This window comes from Pempheris klunzingeri, chromosome 13 (assembly GCF_042242105.1).
Source record: "Pempheris klunzingeri isolate RE-2024b chromosome 13, fPemKlu1.hap1, whole genome shotgun sequence".
NCBI lineage: Eukaryota > Metazoa > Chordata > Actinopteri > Acropomatiformes > Pempheridae > Pempheris > Pempheris klunzingeri.
Genome location: NC_092024.1, coordinates 18481327 through 18507056, shown reverse-complemented (window position 1 = coordinate 18507056; position 25730 = coordinate 18481327). Strand labels below are relative to the sequence as shown.

At 44.0% G+C, this 25730-nt stretch overlaps 1 protein-coding gene across 2 annotated transcripts; it reads right to left on the bottom strand.

Annotated features, from left to right (window-relative positions):
• Positions 1 to 1430: 1430 nt before the first annotated feature.
• mideasb (mitotic deacetylase associated SANT domain protein b) lies at positions 1431 to 24096 on the bottom strand. 2 transcript variants are annotated; one of them, XM_070842090.1, is made up of 13 exons: positions 24057 to 24096; positions 19603 to 21467; positions 17270 to 17536; positions 16337 to 16676; positions 15927 to 15993; positions 13761 to 13903; positions 13128 to 13231; positions 9697 to 9772; positions 8636 to 8724; positions 7756 to 7899; positions 7062 to 7181; positions 5913 to 6103; positions 1431 to 4903 (listed from the first exon to the last, which is right to left on the bottom strand). In XM_070842090.1, exons 2-13 carry the CDS (start codon positions 21190 to 21192, stop codon positions 4666 to 4668), a joined length of 3369 nt encoding a protein of 1122 aa, XP_070698191.1. In that variant the 5' UTR covers positions 21193 to 21467; positions 24057 to 24096; the 3' UTR covers positions 1431 to 4665. The 2 variants fall into 2 exon arrangements, with proteins under 2 accessions (XP_070698191.1, XP_070698190.1); XM_070842089.1 differs by lacking the exon at positions 24057 to 24096 and adding an exon at positions 23651 to 23900.
• Positions 24097 to 25730: the final 1634 nt, after the last annotated feature.

Here is a 25730-nt window from a genome sequence, read left to right as displayed (position 1 = left end):
CACAGTCATACACATACACGGTCACGGCCCCAATTTTTACATTTTCCACACTGTACCTGCAGTTTTTCTGTTCACCACGGAGGTAAAACACAAGGGAGAACAACATATGGTGAGAGTTACAGAATAATTTTACAGTAGGAATGCAGAGTATAGCGCATACAGCATAGGAGAAGACTTAAACACTCACTGTGGCTCCTTATAATCCTGCCATTAACAAATGTGATGCTTATTTCAAAGGTGCACTGGCTGACTTTGCGTGTATGCTTCTATTTGAACGGGAAGTATGTATCTATCTATACACTGCATGTCTATTTGGAATAAACCATATATCTAATGAATGCATTGAGCTTTAAGCGGGTACCAAGTTGAGAAAAGAGGCAAAAGATATGGCATAAATTTAGGAGACTAAAGTTTAGGTGTCTCCCCTTCTCAGTGCAGTGAGATATAAACTATAGGATGGGCTTTTCCAGCATTTATACATCACTAAATATGGCAAAAAAACATGTTATGTCCCATAAACTAATCAACTTGATGTTCACTACAATGATCTGTGTGCAAATATCATTTCATCAGGCAACACGTATGCTTATCTCAGCGTGCAAAACATTGAATTTTGTTCAATGATAACATGATTAATGGTGATATTGAATGAAAAAGAGCAGATCTCAGGTCTCAACATGGCAGGCGACATGCTTTTCTCTTTTGCAGCTCCAGATTGTGATTTAAGCGGATCTGATGGGTTAAATGGGTTAAAATCTTGCCTTAATGATTTGCATGAGGGCCACAACAAAGTCATTAAAGAAAGTAACTACATAAGAAAATTAGCTTGCAGCCTAATATTGGCAGAATTAACAGAAATATTGATTATGGAGTGCTGCTCTCATGAATTAAAAATGTAATGGAACAGAAGCATGGCCACCATAAGGGCAAAACCTATTCATTAGCCATGAATCAAACTAAAGCATTGAAGATGTAAAGGAGTACAATGGTAACTCCAAAACCAGCCTTTATCAGGACTTTAGGGATCAGAAGTGCAGTAACACAGTGACTCACTGTATGTTGTACAGATTGTAAATCCCTCTGAGAGAAGCTCCTGATCTTGTACTAAATAAAGTTCACTTGACACCTACAACCCATCAGTCCTCTATAGAATCAAAGAGTCTCCAGCAAACAGTCTGAACACGATGAGGTTATGGCCATCAGACGCTTATGCAACACAGCACAGCTTGGCTCTCAGCTGGCGTTACGACGATGCCCTCCTCTGCTCTTTGTCAGTACTTGAATGCATGATTTGCTGCAGCAATGCTGCCCCCTTGTGCAGCTTCTTCTCTGAAGAAAACAAAACCAAAACAACCCCACCATAACCTCTATGTTTTGGAGAGGACGGCGTCAGAGGACACGTTAGAAATAAAAATGACACGCACGAAAGCTTCACGAATATTTTAAAACTTTAATATACAGTGGTTCATAAATCATTACTAAAAACACGGGTGGTAAAAATCAAATCGAAACAAATAAGTTACACTGTAGTAAAAAGCACTTGAGATTCCTTTCTGTTTTCACCATTAGTGTGAACCCCATATGAAAATAGCATAGAAAGTATGCAAACATAGAATTTCGTTCATATATATTTTCTAATCTTTAGCTAAATAAACCTTTTGTCCCCTTAAAATTCCCTTAACCAACTGGATGAAATGAGGAAAGTTTACAGCTGTGTGTTTGTGTCGTGGCCTCCTCGATTTCATCCCCAATTCTATGTTAAAACAGCTTGAAAACAACCTCCCCTCCGTGAGAACCTCGAGACAAGCCCAAATAAGAAGGAAATATAAATTAACATACCAAACATGTGAACAGTCTGCAAAACTTTTTTTTTCCTTTTTTTCCCCCATCGACTGGCATACAGTTTAACATTTGACCTCAAAGTACTCTCACACACACACACACAAACACACAGTTTTAACAGTGTCTCCATACACACTCTCACACACTCACACAGTCTGTGCATAGACCCAGGTTTAACTAGTGGAGTAACTGGTAATTGGAGCCGTTTCTCCCCGACTCCCCACTGTGGTTTGTCCTTTAAAGGAAAATAACCCTTTAACCCATTTGTTGCTGTGGCAACAGAAGCTGGCTCCGGCCAAAGGGCTTAACATAGAGATATGTAGAGATAGACAGATCAAAACATGCCGTTTCCACAGTCCAATTCAGTGCCTGCTATCAGCAACAAGGTAAACACAAAACAGTCAGCCATAGATACACATGTCAGGGTTAGACAGATGAAAATATTGAGCCTGTAATAACAGCCAGGCAGCTGGAGTGGATCCTTCCATAACAACTGCTAGATGTTAGCAAACGGTCAGATCTGCATTTAAATTTTATTATATTTATTAAATTAAATGACTAAATAATTTTCTCTATGCATTTGTTAGCTGTGCCAGGCTGCCGCTCAGTAACTGCTGACCCACTCAGTCAAGGTTTCCACTGAGCCACTGTATTAGTGTCACAATGACCTAAACACTGTTTGAGGCACTTTTTCATGCTGGCAAAAGACAGAATCCATTCCTCCAAATTTTCTGGCATAATATGATTATTTGAAGCCACCAAATATGAGCAAAAAGGAGACTTAAGAGGGGAAAATACAAGTCTCGTAGGATCATTCACGACACCCTGTATAAACCTGTAAAATGTTATGTTAAATTTGGTTTACAGTGAAGAACGTTTCTGTCCCTCTCAATGATTGAGTGACATGTTTACAGTCTGTGGGATGTGTAGAAGGTAACCTCTGGCTGAAATGTATAAGTAAAGAACTTATGCTATTGATGTCATAAATGCAAGGAAAATGTACGCCGCATGTCTACATCCCAAAGATCTTGTTAAAACCCGCTACGTCTGGGTTAAGGATGGTTAACGCGTGAGAATGTTTCCATTCTGTTATTGGCAAGTAAACAATTCATATCAGCTAGAGTTTTCTTTTCACACACTGTTGCTGAGTAGTGGGCCTAAGTTACAGATGCTGATATCTGGTTGTGCGAATCTCATGTCTGCATTCAAAATCACCTCTTAAAACCAGCGAAATCTGGGTTAAGTTTGGTTAGCAGTGAAGAATTCTTCTGCTTCTCTTTTAACTGTTGTATTAGCACATTATTAACCATTATCAAGAGAACGGCGCTTAAGTGAATTCTGGCTAATATTTCAGGGTGGTCGGCATGTAATAAACATTGATATGTTTCAAACGTGTCCTAATTTCATTTGTGCTGTTTGCTGTCTTTCCCACTTCATCATGTGTATCTATAGAGATCTGCAGTTTCAACAGTCTGAGTCAGTACCTCCTATCGGTTACAGGGTTGACAGCGAGGCATCCAGAGCAGCCAGTCGTAAGCATTACAGAGTGGGGGAGGGAGCGAGGTGGGTGGGGGTGGGGGGCCTTGGACGCTCCGGTAACAGGGGGTCAGCTTGTTCTATTGCACATACGTTTCTGCCTTTTCTTCATTTCTGGCTTCCAAAAACATCTCACAGTTATAAACAGGCAGCAAGTAGCATTATTTTTGTTTTTTGTTTAAATTAAGAAAAAAAAAAAAAAAAAAAAAAAAAAAACTATGGACAAATACAGAAAAGCGCTCAATTAAAATTGCAGCCAAAACCAGGATATAATAATAATAATAGTAATAATAATAATAATAATAACAACATCAACAAGAATATTCACAAAAGCAACAACAATGACCATACATAGCTACACAGGCAGAAAAAGTAACGGTTACCTGTATATATATATTTATATATATATATATAAAAAACCAAAAACAAACAAAAAAACAACAACAGTGTAAAATTGATTGTCATTTCAAGATAAAAAGCATCAAAACATCCAAGGCATCAACAGTGAGAACAAATTAGGAACTGTAAAAAGTGACAAGGGCTGAAGGGGGATTCACAGAACTAAAGCCCAAATGAACAACACTCGCAAAGAGCGGGAACCCATTTGGTGCACATCATGCGTCTGAGAAAGCTTTTGGCAGCCTTGAGTGCAGAAGAGCGGTGAAACAAAGGCAACAGTCTGCACATGCCGTCCGTCCATCCATCTGCCCATCTGTCCGTCATAGAGCAGAGGAACTCCATCCGTTCGCCTCGCCGCATTCCTCCAGCTGTCAGATTTCAATGTTCACATCCCCAAAACTTCATCCAGTTGGGATTTCACCTAAGCAAGTGCGTGCTGTGGCTCATTGTGAGAGAGAGAGAGAAGGAAAAAAAAGAAGATCTGACAAGTTCCACGCCTGTCAAAACAAAGCAGGATGAGACTCGAAGCGCTGAGGAAGGCCGGCGCCTGGCGTGGACAGCAGGACAGCGCCGAGAGAGGCGGCATGGCTTTGATTTTACCGAGCCCTGTGACCAAGAGAGGTAACTCTTGAAAAGCTTTTCAAGCTGAGTAAAGGGGCGTTGGTGAGTTTTGGAAAGCACACGCACGCACGCACGCACACACACACACACACACGCACGCATACACACACACACACAGGAGTAAATCTGTCCCTGAATGTGCCAAGCAACAGAAGTCTTTTTCTTCCACCAAAATATACACAGGAGGTTCACAGGTGGGATTTCTCCCTCCCACCACAGAGCGTAAACCACGCTGCGGGGGTGCAGTCAGCGTGTGCGGCCTTCCTCTTACTGCCAGTCCTCATCGTCCTCATCCTCCCCATCCGACGAGTCGTCGTTGGTGCTGTCCCCGCCCACCTGTCGCGTCCCGTTCTGCTGCCGTGCAGCGACGATGGCTGCGGCCTCGGCGGCTGCTTTTGCCGCCGCTCGTTCCTCTGCCTCCTTCTGCCGCAGCGCTGCAGCCTTCTTCTCCTGCTCGGCGTGGCTCTTCATGTGGGCGCTGCGGCTCTTCACCTTGTAGAAAATCCTGCGGGAAAGATGGAAGACTTTATTATTGAAGTCCTCTTCAGACACAGAGACACGTATCCGTTACATTATTACACTCTTATGAAGAAAAGCCACAATGCTCTCGCCATATTTGTCAGCTGGTGACAGAGGAAGCCGCACCACAGGTGAGCAGAAGGTTTGACTGGGCGACTTTATTTAGTGTTTCCAAGAAGAAGACACTAACTGGGAGCCCCAGCATCATGTTTATTTATGATATGTTGCAATGATACTCAGGGCCAAACTGGGTGCTAAAACATGTTTGTAGTCTGACACTATATGTGCAGGATTGTTACACATTTTCTGCTGCTTAAGTCAGTGCTTTTATAATAACAGTGATTACTCTCTTGGCCTCTCTTCACAAAGACTGTGGTCAAAGTTCAATATGATGCATGAAAAGAAGGGCTGAGTAATGACAGGCTGTATCAGAACAATGAATATCACTGTATGGGGCACAGCAGTGGATCTGTCGCTGCAGAAACAAGCCCTGAAAACTCATGCCATTTTCCACATCTTTCAATGACTGTCAGTGGTAAATAAGCCAGGTTGGATTTCCAGTTACATGTATTATCACACTGTGGTGCAGGCCAATTTATAATGAGCACACTTTGAGCTCGGGAAGTATTTACAGGGTGAGTGAAGCTCTTGTCAAATAGCACTGACAAGAGGCGCAATGTGCCGTATCTACTCTGTGTTGCAGTTGCTAGGACACAGTTGGCAATAACAGGCCCGGTGTTGCCAGAGGACGGACTGTTATTTAACCAAACTGAGACAGGATGGTTTGGTTCTCTCAGACGCCATGAGACACTTGCCTCTATTTACCAATGCACATTCCAAGTGGGCAGTAGCAGCAGCAATATTTCCTGCAGAAATGCTGTATTTCATATCTTGCTAGTTCAGTCCAAGGCCAGTTATGTAACTCAAGTGACTGCTGCTGTCAGCTTTACATAAGGGCAAAGCCAGCGTCTGATGTCACATTTCTGATCACCGACCTGCCACATTTCTTGCAGGGGAACTCTCCCTCCTGACCAGCTGCGCCTTTGCCGCCCGTCGAAGGGCTGGTCCTGCGCGTGTTTCCGTCGTAGCGCGTTTTGGAGCTGGGAGCGGGCGGCTGAATGACGCGGGACTGAGGATGGTCCCTCCCCGCGTCCTCCTGGCCTTTCATGATCAGGACGGTCCCCGGCTGCACCAGCAATAAAAAACAAAAAGTGAGAGGTGCTGTTAACATGAAAGCTCCAAAAACACTTTTCACACAGCTCCTGAGAGCAATTAGGGAAGAACATAATGAGGCTGAAGCTACTTTATGAGCACCTTTCATGTAGGATTGTGTTACTGCGGCACGCCAACATGTGCACACACACAGTTTAAGAAAACAAAAACAACAGCCTGGCACTTTAATGACAAACTTATTATGTGTGCTAAACGGTGAAATGCAACGCGAATAATGAGGATAAAAGTTTCTTGTTGAGTCATTGTTTGCTGACAGACATAATGGGGTTACACAATCCAGAGAGGTGGACGCCAGCCAAGTTATCACCTCTAAAATATCCAGCAGGGGGCAGCAAATCAACCGTACACCAGGAGTTCAAAAGGACAACTGGCAAGTCCGCTGAGGCCAACTGAGGTTTCTAACCAGGACGATGTGGAGGGTTATTCCAAAATAACTCAATTTTAAATTTAATCTCGTTACACATGCTCTATTTGGAGTTTTTAGGAGGAGAGGTCCTCCTAACTTCCTATATCTCCTGCACAGCCTTTTATGTATGTATGCATGTGCATGAATATCTTTGTGTACTTGTTATATTCTTAACAATAGCTGTATTTTCAATGTGCAAACAAACGTAGAAAAAAAGGTTATTCCAATGATAAAACTTCACGGCTTTGAGATATTTCACGCTTGCATACATAAGACAACATACAGCAAGATAATTAGCATAAAACCACCACAGGACTAATTAACACACACAACAATGAGAGTAATTGTGATGTTTGCCATCCATCCATCCATCCATCCATCCATGCAAGTGCTGACCTACTTTAATGGTTTGTCATGATTTGACATGGTTGTGTTTTGTTTTGGTTTTTTTTTTTCTAAATCAGCGACACCATAATGACCCACATGTAAGACAACATGCACTTACATTCTCAGTGGACTGCAGCGTCTGTGTGACCCTGGTGGGGCACACATCCTGTTTCCTGTCAGCTGACCCTTCCCACTTCCTGCTGTCCTCCTCCCGCTGTGGCTCCAATCTGTGAGAGCCCTGCTGGCCCAAAGAAGAGAGAGAGTGCATGAGAAACAAGCCTCAAGGAGAGACGTGTGCAGCTGAATGCTACTTTAGAAGGCTCTGTAGTGTAGGTGCACATACACATGTAGCTTATAACAACCCCCACAACTGTACCTGCAACATGTCCATGGATAAAATAACTACTTTTAGGACAATATGGTGACATAGTTGGCTTTAACAGTCATTTGTTAACGAAAATATTCTGAGCTGCATTATTTTTTTGACACTCAGCAGTTTCACATCTTGAAAAAAATCTGCTGAATGCAAGATGATATGATTAAAACATGGAACAGCAGTTGATTTCTAACCAGATTAACTTGAGACACACGACCTTGTAAACTGTTTAGCTTTCAGTGAAATCATTAAAAAAAAAAAAAAAATCAATATTTTGTGTGCTGTGGTTGTTTCTGAGGCACAGACGTTTGATACGAAGCAGAACAAACCTGTGACAGAGTCCTGATCTGATTCTCCCTGTGGAGGCTTTAATTTGCTAAAAAAAAAAGGAACAAAAACATGTGTTTCTACAGTGCAGACATGGAGAGTAACAGACCTTGTGATCCATCTCCTCCTCAGTGGTCCTGCTCTCCAGTGGCTCTACCTCGCCGTACATCAGCGTCCCGTTGCGGCCAATCTTGACGTGTTTCTTGTACGTGTAGTAAAACTCCACACACTGCGCCACTGTCTTAGTGGTCACCTGGGAACCACACACACACACACACACACACACACACACACACACACACACACACACACACAAAAATCCTTTTAATGGAGTTTTCAAATGTTACAACAAGTTATTCAGCACATAAGGTCATTTTTTCAGGGCATTTTGGAGCTGCTAATTGGAGCCAGTCTTACACTGTTGAAAAGCGCACATTGTGGAGAGGGAATACAGAAGACAGCATCCTCAGGTAATGTGCATTTTAATGAATTGTCTGTTTTTATTCAGTACTTTTCATAGAATTTCCTGTATTTTCTGATGAATAATGCCCTTCTTTGGATATGAAAAGCTGAGTTAGATTTGGCTTGAAAAGCTTCATTGTATCAAGCATCACAAAGGCCTAAAGCTCATCATAAATCAAACTTAAAAAGCCTTTAATCTGGTGGTTTGGCCTATGAACACTTAAAAACTCTAAAACAAATAATTTGGCCTCAAACGTGATCCCAGAAGTGGTTAAGACAAGGAATAAATTTGCAGTCTTGTGGAAATGCAATAATTAACTGCGACACTGCAAATAACTAAACGAGAAGGAAACATTGTTTCAGGGTGACTGGATTTCCCTTTCCACGCCCACTCATAGTCAGCGGAAACATTGTGTTTTTGGGAACAGTTTGTAAACTGGCAGAGGAAATCAAATCAGAAAGCCCACAGCGTGTTTGGGTTAAGGATTTTTTATTGTCCTGCTCTCATGTTTGAACCCACAACATACCTGTTTCTGCACCATGAAGAAGTCCTTCTTGTACGCTGTGATGCCTTTGTTGAACTGGCGTCTCTCAGCTGCAGTCCAGCTGTCTGATCCTGAGGGGGGGGGGGTTCAGCAGATAGAGAGACATGGGAAGATGGATAGAGAGAGAGAGATTTAAAAAGCATGTAAATGACCAGTTTAAAAACACTTTAACACTCAACAAGTATCTGCTTACAGACTATTTTCTGAATGTGTGGAGACAAGTTCAATGGCACCCCCCACCCTTAAAAACACACACACACACAGACACACAAATCACTCGATAAACAATGGCTCTCCTGTCCTCTGCTTGGGATTAACCACATGCTGTAAAGCCCCTCCCTTCTCCCCTCCTTCCCTCATCACGTTGACCCTGACAATCCTCCACAGTCTCCCGCTACCCCCACCACCACAAGCCTGACACTCTCACTACTGCAGCTGCCACTGCTTCGCTTCGAGGCAAGCCAGGGGCCTCAGAAAGTCACTGTCAGACGGTAAAAAGAAATGGGGGAAGGAAATCAGCATTTTCAACTAATCGTGAGCGGTTGCTTTGAGCGTCTGAATACCAGTTTTATCTGACAAGGCAGAAGTGGGCGCCAGAAAAGTGTGACAATTCAGAATCAATGTAATCAAGTTTGTATGAAAGAACCATGTTGTTGTAGTAAATCTAGGGCTTATGTTCATTAAATTAATTTTAATTTATTAATCAATAAATTGGTTTGGTTCCTGAAAAAGTGAAAAATAACCAACTATTGATTGTTTCCTGAAACTCACGTTGATATCTTCAAATAGTTTGTTTTATCTGATCAATAGTCTAAAATCCCACAAATCAATCATTCCAAATCAATTAACTATCACAATAGTCTGAGAAAAGCTGCAAATTCTCGCAACTGCAAAGTTGGAAATGTATTCTGGTCAGAAAACAACAAAATAGTTGACTTTCTGTCAATTAACTAATAAACTAATTGTTTCAACTCTAAGCAAATGACAGCCACTTATTATGGTAGGTAAAGAAATAGAGTAAAAGCTATTTATATGCAACTTACCTGAGTAGTGGTAGTTCGACAAATGATGAGATTTAGAGAAAATGGGGTTCTTCAGCATCAGGAGGGACAGTGCAGCCTGAGAAATAAACAAGGCACATTGTTATGAGACTTTCTACAGCAGATCACTCCTGCCAAGCAAGCAGACTCCTGCTCCGTTACATGCTCCACTTGAGCTTTATAAACCCGTAAAAGTGTACCAAGCCAAACAACAGTTGCTTACAGGTAACCAGGAAGTGAGATAACCATCGTTCTCTCCTGCGTGTATCAAGTAGCTGAGTGCATTATGTCATGATTGTACTCTGGGGTGCCGAAAGCAGAATCAACTTTGTGCTCTTTGAGAGGAAACCATCTGATTGTGCATGAATGTTCAAAGACGGCAGTTTGAGCCTGACTGCTGCAGAGAGTGGGCGCTTCGACAACCCCCCCCGCCCCTCGTAGTTTCCTTGACAACGTTGGACCAGCGCTGGTCGCTAGGGCCTGAAATCTCCACCAGAACCGCCGCAAAACACTACGACTCGGCATCAGGCTGCACATCAACTCCGGCTTCTACGTCTTCAGAAACGGAGGTATTTCAGGATATTCCGCTTCGGGATATTTAAGTCACTGCAAAGACAAAGTGCCTCTTCTTCTTCGGGGTCAACTCTTCTGTGATTTCTTGTTTAAAAACAAGTATTCTCGTAATACAACTTAAAAATGTGCCTTAATTGTTTCAAACCTAATATTCAGAAAATTTAGGTGCCACAGATATCCAAACATGTATATGCAATTATGTTTTTTGGTATCATGTATAAGCTTTGTAACCTTTGTTTAGAAACATCCTCTATAAGTAGAATCTATTACTTAAGTGATTGGCAGAAGGTAAAGCTGCAACTATTTACATTTTTAAGCAAAAAAGTCAAACATTCGATAGACTCCGCTTCTCAAACGTGACAATTTGCTCTCATTTCTTATGTTAACATTGAATATTTTTGGCTTTGGACTGAAAACAGGATGTTTGAAGACATCTCCTTGGGCTCAGTGGAGGGTTGTTTACTTTAAAGTTTTTTTTTTTTGATGTTCTATGCACCAAACGATTAATCGAGAAGCTTCACTAACAATTAATATACAAGTTGGTCACATGCAGCAAGGATATTTTGAGATGCTTAGCTTTAATTTTTCCTTTTCAATAACCCAGAGTCCACTTGTAGCTACCAACCCTCCTCCCCCTATTAATAAATTTGAATGCATCCTCTTCTGGTGGAATTTTCTATTTAGGGTTACGTTACCAGGAAAGAGCCACTTGAGATGCTGCCACATAACATTTAACAGTGACCGCTATTTGGCCTCATTAAGACAACCAGCAAGGAGCACGCTGTCCTTTTTTTCGTTAAATTTAACCAGCGGCACGGCAGATTTATAATCGCATGGTGTGTTTTATTTGAGCATTGCAAAGTGCTTGAAATGACCGTTTTACAAATCGATCATGGAGGAGCTCCAGTTGTGCTCGAGGGACAACACTGTTGGTTATCTGCAGTGTAAGCTGACGAGCCTTGATGACGAGCTCTGATGTAATTAGTGGTCTGACAGTGACCCAATAGGTATGAGACGCAGGATGTGTCATTGCTGCAGTATAGGCGGAGCAACCATCTGACCAATTAGATTCCTTGGTGACAGTGAATGTGTGTGAATTTTTCTGACCCTCCTCTGACATATTCATGAAACGAATGTTTTCCCTGATTTCTGGTTAAGAACTATGTAAAAACGTGCACAACAACAATGACAGTACGCTGTACAATGCTGTACATTTCCTGAAGGTAGAAATCTTTCCCCCTCCGTCATAGTGAGTGAAAACCTAACGAATATTTCTAGATGAAACGAGGTGGAACATGGTTACAACACTATACCGCCCAACTAAGGCTGCCAGTAACGATTATTTTCATTATTGATTGATCTGCTGGTTAATTGATTTGACTTTTGGTCGACAAACTGTCAGAAAATAGCAAAAAGTGCCCGTCACTGTTTCCTAAAGTCTGCAGCAACATCTTCCAAGGTCTTGTTTTGTCTGACAATCAGCTCAAGAACAAAAGATACTAAGACAATAAAGTTTATTGTCACATAACACAAAGAAAAGCCTCATAATTACGAAGATGGGCTTGAAAAATGAATCAATTATCAAATTAGTTGCCGTTTGTTTTTCTGTGAATTGACTATTCACTTAAATGGCTAATCAGCTCTACAGTTAACCCTGTGCATCACACCTCACTGACGGCATGTGCAGTCCCCCTCTGCTTTACACAGCGGCACCAGTCTGCCTCTGACACAGTAATGAGCTAATGAGTTGCCTCCGCATGTGAGGCTGGCCCTTCCACTGCCTGGGTTTAAATCCCACTTAAAAACACATTTTTATTCCTTAGTTTTTAAACGCATTATGAGAACTTGTGTTCGTCTTATTGTCCCGTTGCTGCTATCGTTGTTTTGCCCTCCTGTTTTTAAAGCTGTTTAACCTACTGTGCTTCTGCTGTTTTTTATTATGGTTTTTGCGATCCTGACTGTACAGCACTTTGGGCCAACTGCTGTTGCTGATAAATGTGATGGACAAATTATTAAATTGGATTGGAAATCCAAACTGTTTAACTATCTCAGTCATCTCGGGCCACCACAGAGTTTCAGTACATAGCATACTGACAGTCTACAGATCAGTCACTTCCGCTCAGCTATCGAGAGCTCAGATGAAGGCATTCAATCACTACATTACATGCACTCAACAAACCAGGCTTGTGGAAGATCTCGAGTTAAGGCAGGAAGTCAGAGGACATGAGTACGTGCACTGCAACAAAATGATTCCTTTAAACCTCATGTTTACATGCAGCTGGTCAGTAATCACATTTTTACTCTCCTACATGCTGTGTTTTTCAATTAAGCCTGGCATATTTGCAGTGTGTTAGTGAGATACACCTTGGCATCCTTTGTCCTGGTTGGACTCTGCATTCGATTATTTTGGATGCAAGGACACACTGCTTTGAATAATTATCTTTTTCTTTCATCCCACCTCACTACTGTCACAACAATAACTATCAGGGCTCTTTAAATGTATGTAAAACCCCTGTTAGGATAAGATTATGGGAAATCAAGTTTCACTGCCAGAAAAAGCTGTTAGTCAGGTTTTTTTTAAGTCCTTACCCAGATTAAGGAAACTGGGATTCTCAGTCATATGATGAGATCAGGTTAGTGCAAAAAGCCCACAAAAACCCAGTTAGTGGTGCATATAAACAATCCAATTGGTGAAACTACATAATTCAAAAGGAAAAGTGCTTTTTATGTACTACTGAAATCTTTAAAAGCGAAAACTGGTTTATTTGCATAGTGCAGAACACAGCCCCCAGTCATTTTTTCCTATTAATCACAGAAATCCCTGCGTTGTCAGTGAATACGGATTGTTCTGTTGTGCTCACCATTATGTCCCCTTTGCACTCGTACAGACAATGGTGCGCTAACTCCTGGTTGGTGCCGCCTCCACAAAAAACACTGGAACAGGCCAGGTGCATGAGGTCTTCCACTGAATGAAAAATGAGACAGTGATTGTGAGCAACAGAGAAAAACTACATGATTTTATTGTTATAATCTTGCATACGGTGAGGACAGTGTGTGTAGTTTCATTGTATTTTTGTAAAAATTCTGCAGGATCAGCAGTACTCAGAGTCCAAAACAAACCACCTCACAGTGATAAGTATATTTTACCATATCAAATTGCAACACACACAGTACGGACTAAAACTGCTTGCATCTTCTCACTAAAAATTCAAGTATCGAAATGTAATATAGGAAGAATCAAGAAATATTTTGCTGCTCGAGACTTCCTTAATTGCAAAAGCTTGATGGTTAATCATTAAACGCATCACAGAAAGCTACTTCTGACTCAATAAAAATGAGTAAGTCAGTCTCCCTGGTGATTTGCACACAAGATCATAACAAAATTAGCTTTACAATAAATGTTTCTACTTGTTAGGCTGTGTCTGCCAGTATCTATGTCTTCAGTTTCAGGTGATGTAACAGCTGTGAAATGCTGCATTTGGTACTTTTCTTACCTTTTTCCTGAAAGGCAGGTTTTTCCTCCAGTTCATTTAGTGGAGCCCAGACCAGGTCCGCTCGATGATGATCCAGCTCGACGGCCAACCGTTGCCTCAGCTCTGGCACCTCCGCCTGGTATCGTGACCCAATGTTTATCCGTCTGGGAACAGGACATCAGTGTGAGTGCCTCAGTGACCTTGCTGTTAAGAGCCATCTATCCACTCTTAAATGTTTCAGTCAAGACGTCATGCATCATTATCAGATTTATTTTGAGAGTAAAGCTCTTATTTCTGAGATCATATTTTGATTTCTTGGCATTTCTCTCCATCATGATCTTTAAATAGTCACAGGAAGATTATTGAGGCACTCAGGCTCGCAGCACCACAATTCTTGCACCGTTTTGAATTCAAGCCTATTATGCATCTCTCTTACGCTCTCAGCATAACAAATTAAATGCAAATGCCTTTCAAAATGTATATTATGAACAGAGTACAAGTCTTAAATTCACCAAACTGAAAGAAAAATGGATTTTCAAACTGATGTGGGACAAAGGTCATGTTCAAGTGGAAAGAAACATCTCAAAATCCAACATAACTATAGTTGTGCAAAATCATGCTCTGTTGTATCAACGCAGTTCTGTTCAAGCATGCCCCCTCCCTCCCCTGCATTTCCAGTGGGCCTGCAGTATTTCCAGCTGAATGTGTGTGTTTGTGTGTGTGTGTGTGTGTGTGTGTTTGTGTTCTGGCAGCCTCCCCCTGGGAAGGTGGGCTGCTAACCGGTGAACTGCGATGGCTCTGGTGTGTTTGGGAGCACACCAGGCTCAACTGAAAGCATGATTTATGCGAAGCTACACTGGCTCGCCCCTGACGAACTGCTGAAGAGCTCGCACAATGCACCTCACGCTCAATGCAACTACGGGAAAAAAAAAAAACTAGGGTTGAACTACATGGAGTCTCAGTGCCCTTAAAGCGTTGTTTTAATTTTCATGAACACTCAAGCTATCAATGGCTCTGTTTACATTCATAGAGTAACTTGGCTGTTGTACTGAAAGTCTTATTTGGTTCTAGTTGTCTGCATGCAGCTCTGTGACAAGTTTGAAGTTATAATTTTATAACATTTTGATGAAATCCAACACCACTTTTGATATTATTTATGGTAAGCATTCTATGTGTCTAGATTCAGTAATTAGGTCTCTGTTATTGCTGTTGCCTAGCTGCTTATGTATGAGGGATTAACAGGAGACAATACAGCATGTAATCAAGCGAAATTATATCTCGTTGATATCAGCCTCACTGTTTACTCTCTGTTTCAGTGTCAGAGCTGCATTACGATACTGTGGAGGCACACAGAACATCCCATTGCCGCTGCTTCACGTTAAAAGTGTTGAACTTGAGACGCAAAGGGTGACTTTTATTGTGAGGCAGCCAAAGGAGATGTAGCACATTTTCAGTGAGGCTAGTGCTAAGCATTATCACAAATGCATCTACATTTTGTTGACAGCGGATCTTTTTTTTTTTTTTTTATTCTCCATCCCAACTCCTCGGCAGGATGTCTCAACACGTAACAGGATGTAGTTGCAGTTATTATTGACCGACTTCCTTATTAAAACAATGCAAGTATGTTTGGCTGCATTATAAACCATTACCACAGTGACCACTATTGTGTAATTAAAATTTGAATATCAACCCTATCAAAAAAAGTCCAAACACATTTCCAGTTATATTACAGTATTAGCTTTGCTTGTATGTAAATATTAAAGGGCACAGACTAAGGCCTCTGATGCACTTACTGCCATTAGTTTTCAAAGGGTTTTAAGGCTTTCACTTGTTATGACAGGATGCACTTTTATTGGGAGACATTAGACTGGATGGTTAGAACAGAAAGCGAAGACTGGCTGAGGATGACAGGGCAAAAGATTCCAGTGGTAACAGTGGCGGAGAGGAGGGCCGCTTTCGAGGAGGGGTTTAGAATTTCAAGAAGTCTGTGCTTGCTTTCAAGATGTTGCATGATTCAGCCCAGTGTTATGGTTTGAATAATACATTGCAGAACTACTACTACTATAACAACAAATGCATGCTTTTGGGTCTCTGTATAATTTCTCTGAAAATGACACAAACCCTCCAAACCCACTCTTTCCGTGACGAAAGAAGATGATTTGGGGATGCTGGGAGAGAAATACTCACGGCTCTATGCTGACCGGGGTGGCCTCGCTCATAGCGGACAGAACTGGCGGTGTGATGTCGCAGCTGTCTAAAAGTAGCAGCAACACAAAAGCCACTCAGTGATATTATCAAAAAAGGTTTCAGCTTTGATCAAGGGTGATAGATGTTAATATGCAGTGCAAGAGTTAGACAGAAGTCTATGTTGTAGGTTAAAAAGAAGAATACTGAATACCCAAAGGGTCAGTCAGGCTTAATTCTAATATTCATACAGAAACTCATAATTCACTTCAGAATCATAGATTCAGTACATTAGACTATGTATGGTAAATTACTGCCAGATGCTTACAATAAGTGTTCAGTGTTCATGATTGAAGTTTAGTTTCAACAGGGAGGTCTTCAGAGCTTCTTTATTGTTTATTTTTTTTACTTACTGGAGCGCAACAGGCTGCGTGTTGCTGACTTGGGGGTTGCAGGAGGCGGCAGGCCCTGGCTGCTGGCAACAGCGGAGGACAGGAAAGTGGAGAAGTAGAGGCCGGAGCCCTCGCGAACAGGGCTGAGGATCGGCGGAGGCGTGTAGGGAGGCATGGTGAGGGGATTGTCTGCGAGGCGAACAGGGGAGCGGAGGTGACTCTGGAAAGGTGTGATGCTGGAGTAGACAGGAGGGGCGATGAATAAACCAGGTTTAGGCGGCGGGATGAAAAGAGGCTCAGGCCGGGGACGCCGTTTGGACTTTTTGCCGTCATCATCTTTCTCCCCTTCAGTTCCTCCATTCTGATGAGGAAAACAATAGAGGGAGATTTATCACAAGATTCTCTGTGTGCACTGTCATATTTTTTTTCCCCAAGAGACTCAACAACTTTTTGTTCTTACAGTTGAATTTTTGTGCATTTATCCAGAGAAATCCTACAGAGAAAGAACAAGGCACCCCAATCCTCAACTGTATAGAACATCCTGTACAGTATGGCAGTGTTAAATCCTGATAATCTGTATGATCTGGGACAGGGCAGCCAGTTCACCACATCCCCCCCAAATGAAACAAGGAAAGGGAGAAAAGTGTGGATGACTGAAATGGGGGCAGGGGATGCATGAAGCATGGTGGGGGGAAGGGAGTATGGGTTTGGCGGGGCGATGTGGCACAAATGCAAGGATTTAATAGCTGGAGTTTAGACAAACTGGAAACAGACTGAGGAAGATAGAGGAAGACCACCCTTCTACCTCATCATTCTTTGTAGATTAATTCAGACAGTTTAACAAGTAACATGTACCATGTGCTATGGTACAGAAATGTACCAATTTTTTAAAAAATGGCATCAAACAGCAGCAAAAAAAACCCCAAAAGCAGCAAGGAATTAATATGTACCCACCTGATCTGAGCTCTCTGACAAGGAGTTCCTGAGTGAGCGTCTCCGAGTGACAATGACTGAGGGCTTGTGGTCGGTGCGGCCGGGGTCCTGGAGGTTTGAGGGCCTGGGGGGCCAGCCGGAGGCCAGGGTTGCTTCATCTCTATCAGGAGATGAGGGTTCCTGCCTTCGCACCGGAACAGACACGGGGATGACAAGTGGAAGGAGGCTGTCGTCTCGAGGCCGCTTGGTGTGCAGACCCTCGGTGGGACTCCACGGCCTGTGGGGCTCCTGATAAAGATGGTGGATGACCCGTTACAATGCACAGACATTGCATCAGCAGCTTATTTATTTGCTGTCTTCTATGTTTGAAAATGGAAAACCTTTGGGCTTTAGAGTGTTGGTCAGACAAAACAAGCCATTTGAATATGCCAACTAGGATTTAAGGAAATTTTAATGGACCAAACACTTAAGGTTAATCAATGCTAAAACATTAAACATCGATAAGGTGGTGACCCCTAAAAGTGTGCTGCTGTGACAGCTTCATCTTATTACTTGCTATGCAGAATGTGAAATTGCAGCTCACATGATCATCACATCAAGACTTTCAGGTGATACATTTTCCAATACACCAACTGGTAAAATCAAATTATGTAGCTGATACAGTGCATTACACAACCAGTGTGCAGAATCGACCCCCCTGACAACTCAAGTGCATAACTGTAGCTTAGCTTTCCAGCTTAGTACACCACTGCACAATAAAACTTCAACCAAAAGTTACTTGGGCGGCTGCTAATTCGCCTGGGAAGGCTGCCAAATTATAATCAATACAGCAAACGGGGAACCCTAAAGCCTTGATACTTAACCCGCACAAAAAAAGGGGAAATTATGTCAATAATTAAGTCAATACTCAAATGGAGTATTAATAAATAGGTCAATACAGCATCACACAAGCCTGAGATCTATTCCACAAAAAATTAAGCAGTGAAACATTCAAGCATTTAAGAAAAACTGAGGACAGAATTTAAAATATGACCATGTCTCGGATGTTTCAATGAAAGCCATACAAAACAAGCATTTTGTTCATCTGCACCTTCATACGGTGCCGTTACTTGCAGCAGTTGAGTGACAGATCTTACATATAAGTCAAAGGAACCGTCCCCAAGAGCATTCTTCACATTTTTTTCCTTTGAGAAACCATAATGAGTGGGCATGTGCAGCCTGTGTGCTTTCGATCAACTCTGGAGCAACTTCAAAGCTGTCTAAAACACCACATCATAGGCCAGTTGAGGACAGATGCATTCTGTCGCTGCACGCTGCATCTTCATGGGCAGAGCGGCATGCAGCAGTGTGGCTGCGCTGGATCCGTGCTCATTATTGCTGGTGGAAAACTCCAGCCCCTACACCGAAGTGGTGGAGAGAGATTCTGCTGAGCACTGCAGGCACAGCAACCCTGCACCCCTCCCTGTATAGAGAGAGGGGGGAGGGCAGGCGAGGCCAGGCTGGAGTTTCTCTCCTTTGATGGGGTGGGGGGAGGTGTGCAGGCATGTAACCAAACACACTGTCAGTATGATCCACTGCTCGTGAGGCAAGTCCATGGCACAGCCGCGCAGAACTAGACATACTGACTCAGAGCTGTTTGGCAACAGATATTGTTGCACAATCAAGACATTCAGCACATAAACGTAGATAAGTGGTATGATGTCACATGTTAGTCTGGTTTGATAAGGTTTTGTTCCCTGGATCGTCTGATGAAAATGAGAAAGTCACATACGAAGCTGTTTGTGAAGTATCTGCGTTTACCCTGAGACAATATTCACAACGCAAAGTCTTGCTGTACAGATTTCTCCCCACAAGGCAGAGCTGAGCAGCTCAGTTCTGTGGTGTATACTTCGTTGGGCGTCGATTACATTCAGCATCTCTTCCAGCAACACGTTAATCACAAACAACACAAGTTTTGGCTCAGTTTTCCTGGCAGTTGCTTTAGGCCGTTTGTTCCAGTTCCCGCTCTTGTTCGGGGAGCTAAAGTCCCACTGCAATTATACCCTGGGATAACACTAGAAAAATCTAAGATCTGTGGCTCTTGCTGAGATATTAGCCATAAAGGCTTCCAGCTAGAAGCGACGAGTTAAGACTTACGCTGCAGTGCAATAAACAAGATTCAGAACACTCAGTCCTTTTCTGCTAAAGGTTATTTCTGTGGTTCTTTTGCTTGAGAGGAAGCAGCTGAGAAGCAGATGAGAAAACAGGAAGGAAACAAGGAAAACAGAAACACATTGAAAAGGAAAAAAAAGCAAGACAAAGGAAGACAAATGATCGAACATTTTGACAGACTCAAAACTGAACTCAGCACTCACCTTTACAACGTGTGATGGTAGAGACTCCATTTCCGAGGCCTTCTGAGCAAGCGTCTCCAGGTTGACCTCCTGGGACACCCTGCGTTTCCTGCGCGTGCTCTGAATGACGCCTGTCGGGGCTGCCTGGATGTCGCGGGCCCCGTTCTGGGAGCCCTGCGGCCCTGGGGCAGCCTGATCCGAGGAGACGGTGAGAAAAGGGTTGTCGGACGGTGCCCCGCCTTCCTTAGAGAGCCGCCGTGATCTGCGAAGCTGTGTTTGCGATTGAAGTTGTGTCTGGGGTTGTGACTGGGACAGGGACTCAGACTGGAGAGGGGGCTGCAGCGGATCTGAAGGCTGCTGGGGTTCTGGGGTGATGTCCTGGATGATTGGTTCTTCAATCTTTGGGGGAGCTGGAACAGAGGACTCCTGGGAGTGTACCACCACGGGCTGTGGATGTGGGTGAGGGTGTGCATTTTGTGCAGCGGGGTAATAGTCAAGCACATGAGGGTTTTGTTGTTGCAACTGCTGATGTTGCATTTGCTGCTGAATTTGGAGCTGTTGCTGCTGCTGTTGTTGCTGCTGCTGCTGTATCTTTTGTTGCTGCTGCTCGTGGTGTATTTGTTGCTGCTGCTGTAGCTGTTGCTGAACGTGCTGTTGATGCTGAATGATTTGTTGTTGCTGCATTTGTTGATGGTGCTGCTGTTGAATTTGCTGCTGGATTATGTGATGTTGCTGTTGCTGTTGCTGTTGCTGTTGCTGTTGCTGTTGCTGGCGCTGTATTTGCTCTTGCTTCTGCAGCTGCTGCAACTGGTGTGGGGGTTTTGCTTGTGTTGAGTAGATAGGTGGATTGGGTAAGGTTGTCCTGTTGCCTTGAAATGTCTGGTAGTAGGCTGGCAGGTGCTGCTTGGGCTGACCAAAGGCCAACTGGAAGGGCTGCAAAACTGAGCTCCCTCCTGGGTGGGACGAGGTGTGCTGCTGGGTGTTCAGTGCCCCAGGTTTCAAGGTCTCCTGAAAGGACTGCTGCTGCTGCTGCTCCCAATCCAGCCCCCGAGCCTTAACTGCATCCCTGTACGCTTCAACTGCAGGGTTAGGCCCCAGAGGCTGCTTCTCTGCAGCTCTGTTAGGGGGCTGTTGATGTGGCTGCAAGCCAGAAGTCTCATGAATCGACTTCACAAATGCATTCTGGGTCCTTGAGTCTGTTACGTTAACTCCTCCGATGTAATTAGCAATGTTTTGTCCCCAGTTAGTCATGGTATTCCAGGAGGCGGCTCTCTGCTGCTGGGACAGAGATGGCTGCTGCTGACTGGGCTCCTGGTGGGCCCACTTCATAGGTACAGTCTGCTGATAATGACCCCTGCTCTGGTCACCCTTATCTGGGCTGAATATGACAGAATTGAGATACATGTGAGGGCCCTCTGGGTTGGAGGTCACAGTACTTGCAGCCTCGCTCTGTCCGGGGTCTGAGGCAGTGCCACCTGGGACGTAGTAGGACCCCTCTGGGTGCTGAGAAGTCTCCTTCATTACTACGCTTTGTTCGTTAAAAAATGTGATGCGTTTGCCTGTTCTTTTGGCGTTGGGTTTCTGCTGGGCTGGTACACTCATGACTGGCATGAATAAGCCAAGCCAGGTGAATATTAGCAACCAAACCAGCTATTAATGTTCCAGCCGGTGTCACTTGAATATATCAGTCCAAAAAATCCAAGCGTACCGACAGTAAAATAAAGCTGCAAAACTACATTGACATCAGCGTGACCAGCAGCAAGGCCAACCAAGATAATCTTCTCCTCCCCTCTGAAGTTCTTTGTGACCCAGTCAGAGGTCGGCGGCCTGGGGTGAGCTGATCTGAAGAAGTCGTCTGTGTGTTTTTGTCATTCATAGGCAACACCCTGTACAGAGAAAATGAGAGAGAGGTCAAGCATTGAGCCAACAGACTAAAGGGGTCCCCACAGGGAGGTCCCATTATCATCATCGCCTCAGCCATGTAAAAACCTGCTGTTTGCTTTTTCAACAATAGAACCCCACTGAAAGGTATCGGGTGGTGGAATAGCAGAGGGGAGGGGTAGGTCTACACTGTGTCATTATTCGCCAAGCTCACATGACACAGGGATAAGGTCCTGCATGCATGCAAACATGTATACCAGACCTGCCTATACTATGGGAACCATAAGAAGGTTGTTAATAGAGATAGCTAAAATCAATAGTTGCTGGAAATGTCATTACGGGATATTACTGCACCACATTTAATGATGGACAATGTCATCAGTGCTGAAGGACATGCACGCACTGATTAAAAAATGGCTATGACTGAAGCTCACTTGCAGCTTACAGCACAAACCCCTCACGGCTTGAGTCATCAGCAACAGAAAGGAAGCTCTCTTTCCCGCCAAACTACCAGAACAGACAGCAGGTTGAATGTGACAGAAACCGCTCATTTTACAACTGTGTGACTCATCAGGGGTAAAACAAAAAAAAAAAGGAGCCTGTGCCCCTTGAACCGTGGCTGCAGATTCAAAAAAGGGAAGGGCAACTGAAAGTGAGCAGGCAGCATGAGTCATGATGACACGATCTACACGAGGGAACAAGAGAGCAGGGAAAAAGTCAAAATGGCCTTGCGGGCTTTGGTGGCTTAACGGGGATCTTGACAATCGCCATGGCAACCTGTGATGATTATTAAAAATAATATGTGACGGCAAGGTTTTGGAGCAGATTTTGACACAGTGTGCTCTGCCAAATTTCAAGATGCACACAGATCCCGGCTGTTTCTGTTTAAGTTTCGATCCAAAAAAAACAAAAAAAACCTTGTCACTCCATCCAAACTGAAATCTATCAAGACTTTTTAAATCACTGCAAGAATCCATAATCAAAGCACTACCCCTAACCCCGCGCCTGCTGCAGGACTCATGTTAGAAAAAACTATTTGCTGAGCTGATTACATAAATTAATACTAGAATCTCTAGAACATGGACTTGGCTAGGCCGTCTGACAACCTAGGAAGTGACTGGCAATTGTCACCGTTTACCCTGGTGGCCTAGTAAAACACAAGCTTCTTAAAATAGACGGCTGCAGCTGTTCAGATCCTGCACTGGCTCTGGGGCACCACTGACTGAGGAAGCTGTATGACCATGCAGTGTGGCGAACAAACAGTGTCTGTGCACCAGCAGCGCCATGTGATGTTACACATGCCTGTAGCCATGTTGCCAAACCCTATGAAACACCCTCCCTGCAAAACAACAAAAAAGGTGCACACACCGTAAATCACCACTTCCTTGCAGATTTGGAGCAGAAACACAACTGCTGGTCCCTGAGCGACCACGCTGTGTGAGCGCTCTGTGTGCATTGAGCAAAACGCGCACTCCATCCGAGGTGAGGGATCATTGTGACGCATCACAAGTGCAACCTTACACAAGCCTGGGGGTTAGCCCAATAAACAGAGCAACACGTTACATTGGCTTAAAATAACTGTCAAACACTATTAGCCGCACTAATCCATCGCTGTTTCCTAATTTAAATCGGCCCGTATGGCACAGCTCGCACAGCAGCGGGCACACAAGGCCTGCAGCGCGCAACAGACGCCAAACCAAAGGAAATACAAGACAGACATGCTGAGTTCCCCCACGACAGGACTCTTCCTAGACCGCCCCCCCCCCTCCTTTCTTCACATCACTTTCTATGTCCAGCCAGCTCAGCGCTATTTACGAGAAACCCTTTGTTGCAGGAAACGGATTATCCAGTCACTAATGCCATGTCCTGCTGCAACAAACCGAGCAGAGAGCGCAGCAGTGGCTAATAAACAAACACTGTGGCTCGGTTCAACTTGTCAACAAGGTTAACGCGTCACATGTCTCTTTCTGTGCTCGACACATTAAAAACATCCTACAGACGAGCCCGCACTGAGGAGGGCTGATGATGATCAGCAGCAGCAGCAGCAGCAGCAGCAGCAGCGCGCCCAGCTCGTCTCAGCGAGGTAAACAAAACTTTGTCAGCAAGCTGCGGCCACAATAACACGCACGGCAACGCCACAGTCATCGACACGGCAGCTCGGGCCCCCAGTGTCCGTCCTCATACTTACTGTGTTTGTCATGAAAGCTGCTACTAGCGGCAGCCCAGCCCGCAGGATAGGATCGCACACTCGCAGCTCTGCGCGGCCAGCGGCGGCGGCAGGAGGCCCGCACAGTACAGACCCGCGGTGGTGACTGCATACATCCCCAAGGTTGACTCATGCTATGCTGCTGACCTCACGCACTGGTACTTTTTTCCCTCCCTCTCCCTCACCGTCACCCCCCTTAGCCTGCTTTAAAGTCAAGAGGGGGGTAAAAAAAAAAAAAAAAAAAAAAGGGGGTCGACGTCTGTGCGTAAACAGAGTCCTTTCCGGTCAGAAGCGGAGCGCTAATCTGCAGAAACGCGGGCGCAATGCCGCCACAGTCTGTTGCACATTATTGCACTACGATTGCACGGGGAGAAAAAAAAAAACTCACACTGCCAATGCGGCCTTTTGCTGTACATCGTGTCTCTCCGTGTCTCTGCTTGTCTTGTGACCCCCCCTCCCTTCCCTCCGCAGCCACCAGCTCGCTGGCCACACCTACTTCCGTGCCCATAAAAGGCCTTCCTCTGACACGCAAGGCGCTGTAATTTACGGAGCAAGATCCCTCTCGGTCCATGCGGGAAATTCCAACACACATGGGAGGACCGCGGAGATGGAGGGGAAGGGCACACCCCGGCTGCACAGCGCCTCACATCGACTTTCCTTTCCAATTCACACGCTTCTTCTTATGGGAAAAAGAAACAAACTTTCTACTGGTGAAATTCTCCCTGAAATGCATGTGTGGCGTGTGCACATGTTTATTTATGGAAGCTGCGCAGAGTGTGGGAGCAAAAAATATATCAAGAGCATTTTTGTTTCTATTGGAGATGATGTAATGTAATTGTAGAAAAGTCTAAAAACGTGAAGTATAATTACAAATTCATCACATATGAACCATGTTTGTGGGTGAATTAATACCTGGTGAATTGTTAACCACGCTTAATGTTGCAGGATTATCTCAGGCAAATAAAACAATAGCTGGGATAAAATGTGACTCTGATCCCCATGAGGCAAACACCCATCTGTGTAAAACAGTCCTGAAACAATCTGCTGATTAATTAATTTGTCAACCAACCAAAGGTTATTCAATTTATGCAGTGAAAAGTCTCTGTTTTTATAGGAACTCCAACTTGTCTGCTGGTTAATGATAATGGAGTTGCAACATCATGGCAGTGGAAATGACCAATTATGTGTCAGCCACACTCTGCAGGGCTGCAGTCAGTCTCTCTCTCTCTCTCTCTCTCTATGGCCCTTAAAATAACGTGCAAAGCCTGAAAACATTCACAGATGCAGCTGACAAGAAGTCGAGTCAGACTGACATGTCTGACTGATGACAGTGTCACTGCACTGGGAATTGTGTGAGTGTGTGTGTGTGTGTGTGTGTGTGTGTGTGTGTGTGTGTGTGACTGACAACCTCTTCTCTTGGCTGCAACAATATGGAAACCACCAGCTCTGAAATGTTTATTTTATGTAGAATTTGATAAATATTTGATAGTTGCAGCTCCTTGTACTTATACTGAAAATAATATTTTTCTATGAAAGTGCACAGCAGGATTAGGGATTAAATGTCACCATTGACTTGCAGTAAAATAACAGTGAACCAATACTGACACTGGCTTTCAGGGATGACATGTCAAACTCAGCACACCACTATTGTGCTTTGCTGATCGTGTTGATGACACAGTGAAAGTAAGAGCAGGGATATTTCATGCAAGCGTTAGCTACAGGTGGTACAGCAAGAATATTGGGGGCTTTCCTCTGGGACTTTCAGGGATTTTGACATTTCGTGTGTGTGTGTGTGTGTGTGTGTGTGTGTGTGAGGTGATGGGCTAGTTAGCTCCAGCAGCTCCTTGCGGCTAACTAGCTGTGTAGAAACAAACGCATTAATGTGGCGAGTACCAGCACAGCTATCAAACCATTAATCTCCCCTGTAATCTAAACACCCGGTGTAGCCCGTGTTGGCATGCAGAAGCGAGCACCTTTGCAGTACTTACAGCATCAACTCCGTCCCTCCGCGGCACATGAGTCTCCATTTCCCCGTTTGGACGGTGCCCTGCTGCAGGCTAAG

Bases quoted from the DNA above. Each gene is read 5' to 3' on its own strand.
- mideasb (XM_070842090.1), bottom strand. From the start codon at position 21,192: ATGCCAGTCATGAGTGTACCAGCCCAGCAGAAACCCAACGCCAAAAGA. The intron at 15,994-16,336 runs GTAAGTAAAAAA...TGCTACTTTTAG, and splicing joins ACGCAGCCTGTTGCGCTCCA to ACAGCTGCGACATCACACCG. The intron at 8,725-9,696 runs GTAAGTTGCATA...CCCCCCCCTCAG, and splicing joins GTCGAACTACCACTACTCAG to GATCAGACAGCTGGACTGCA.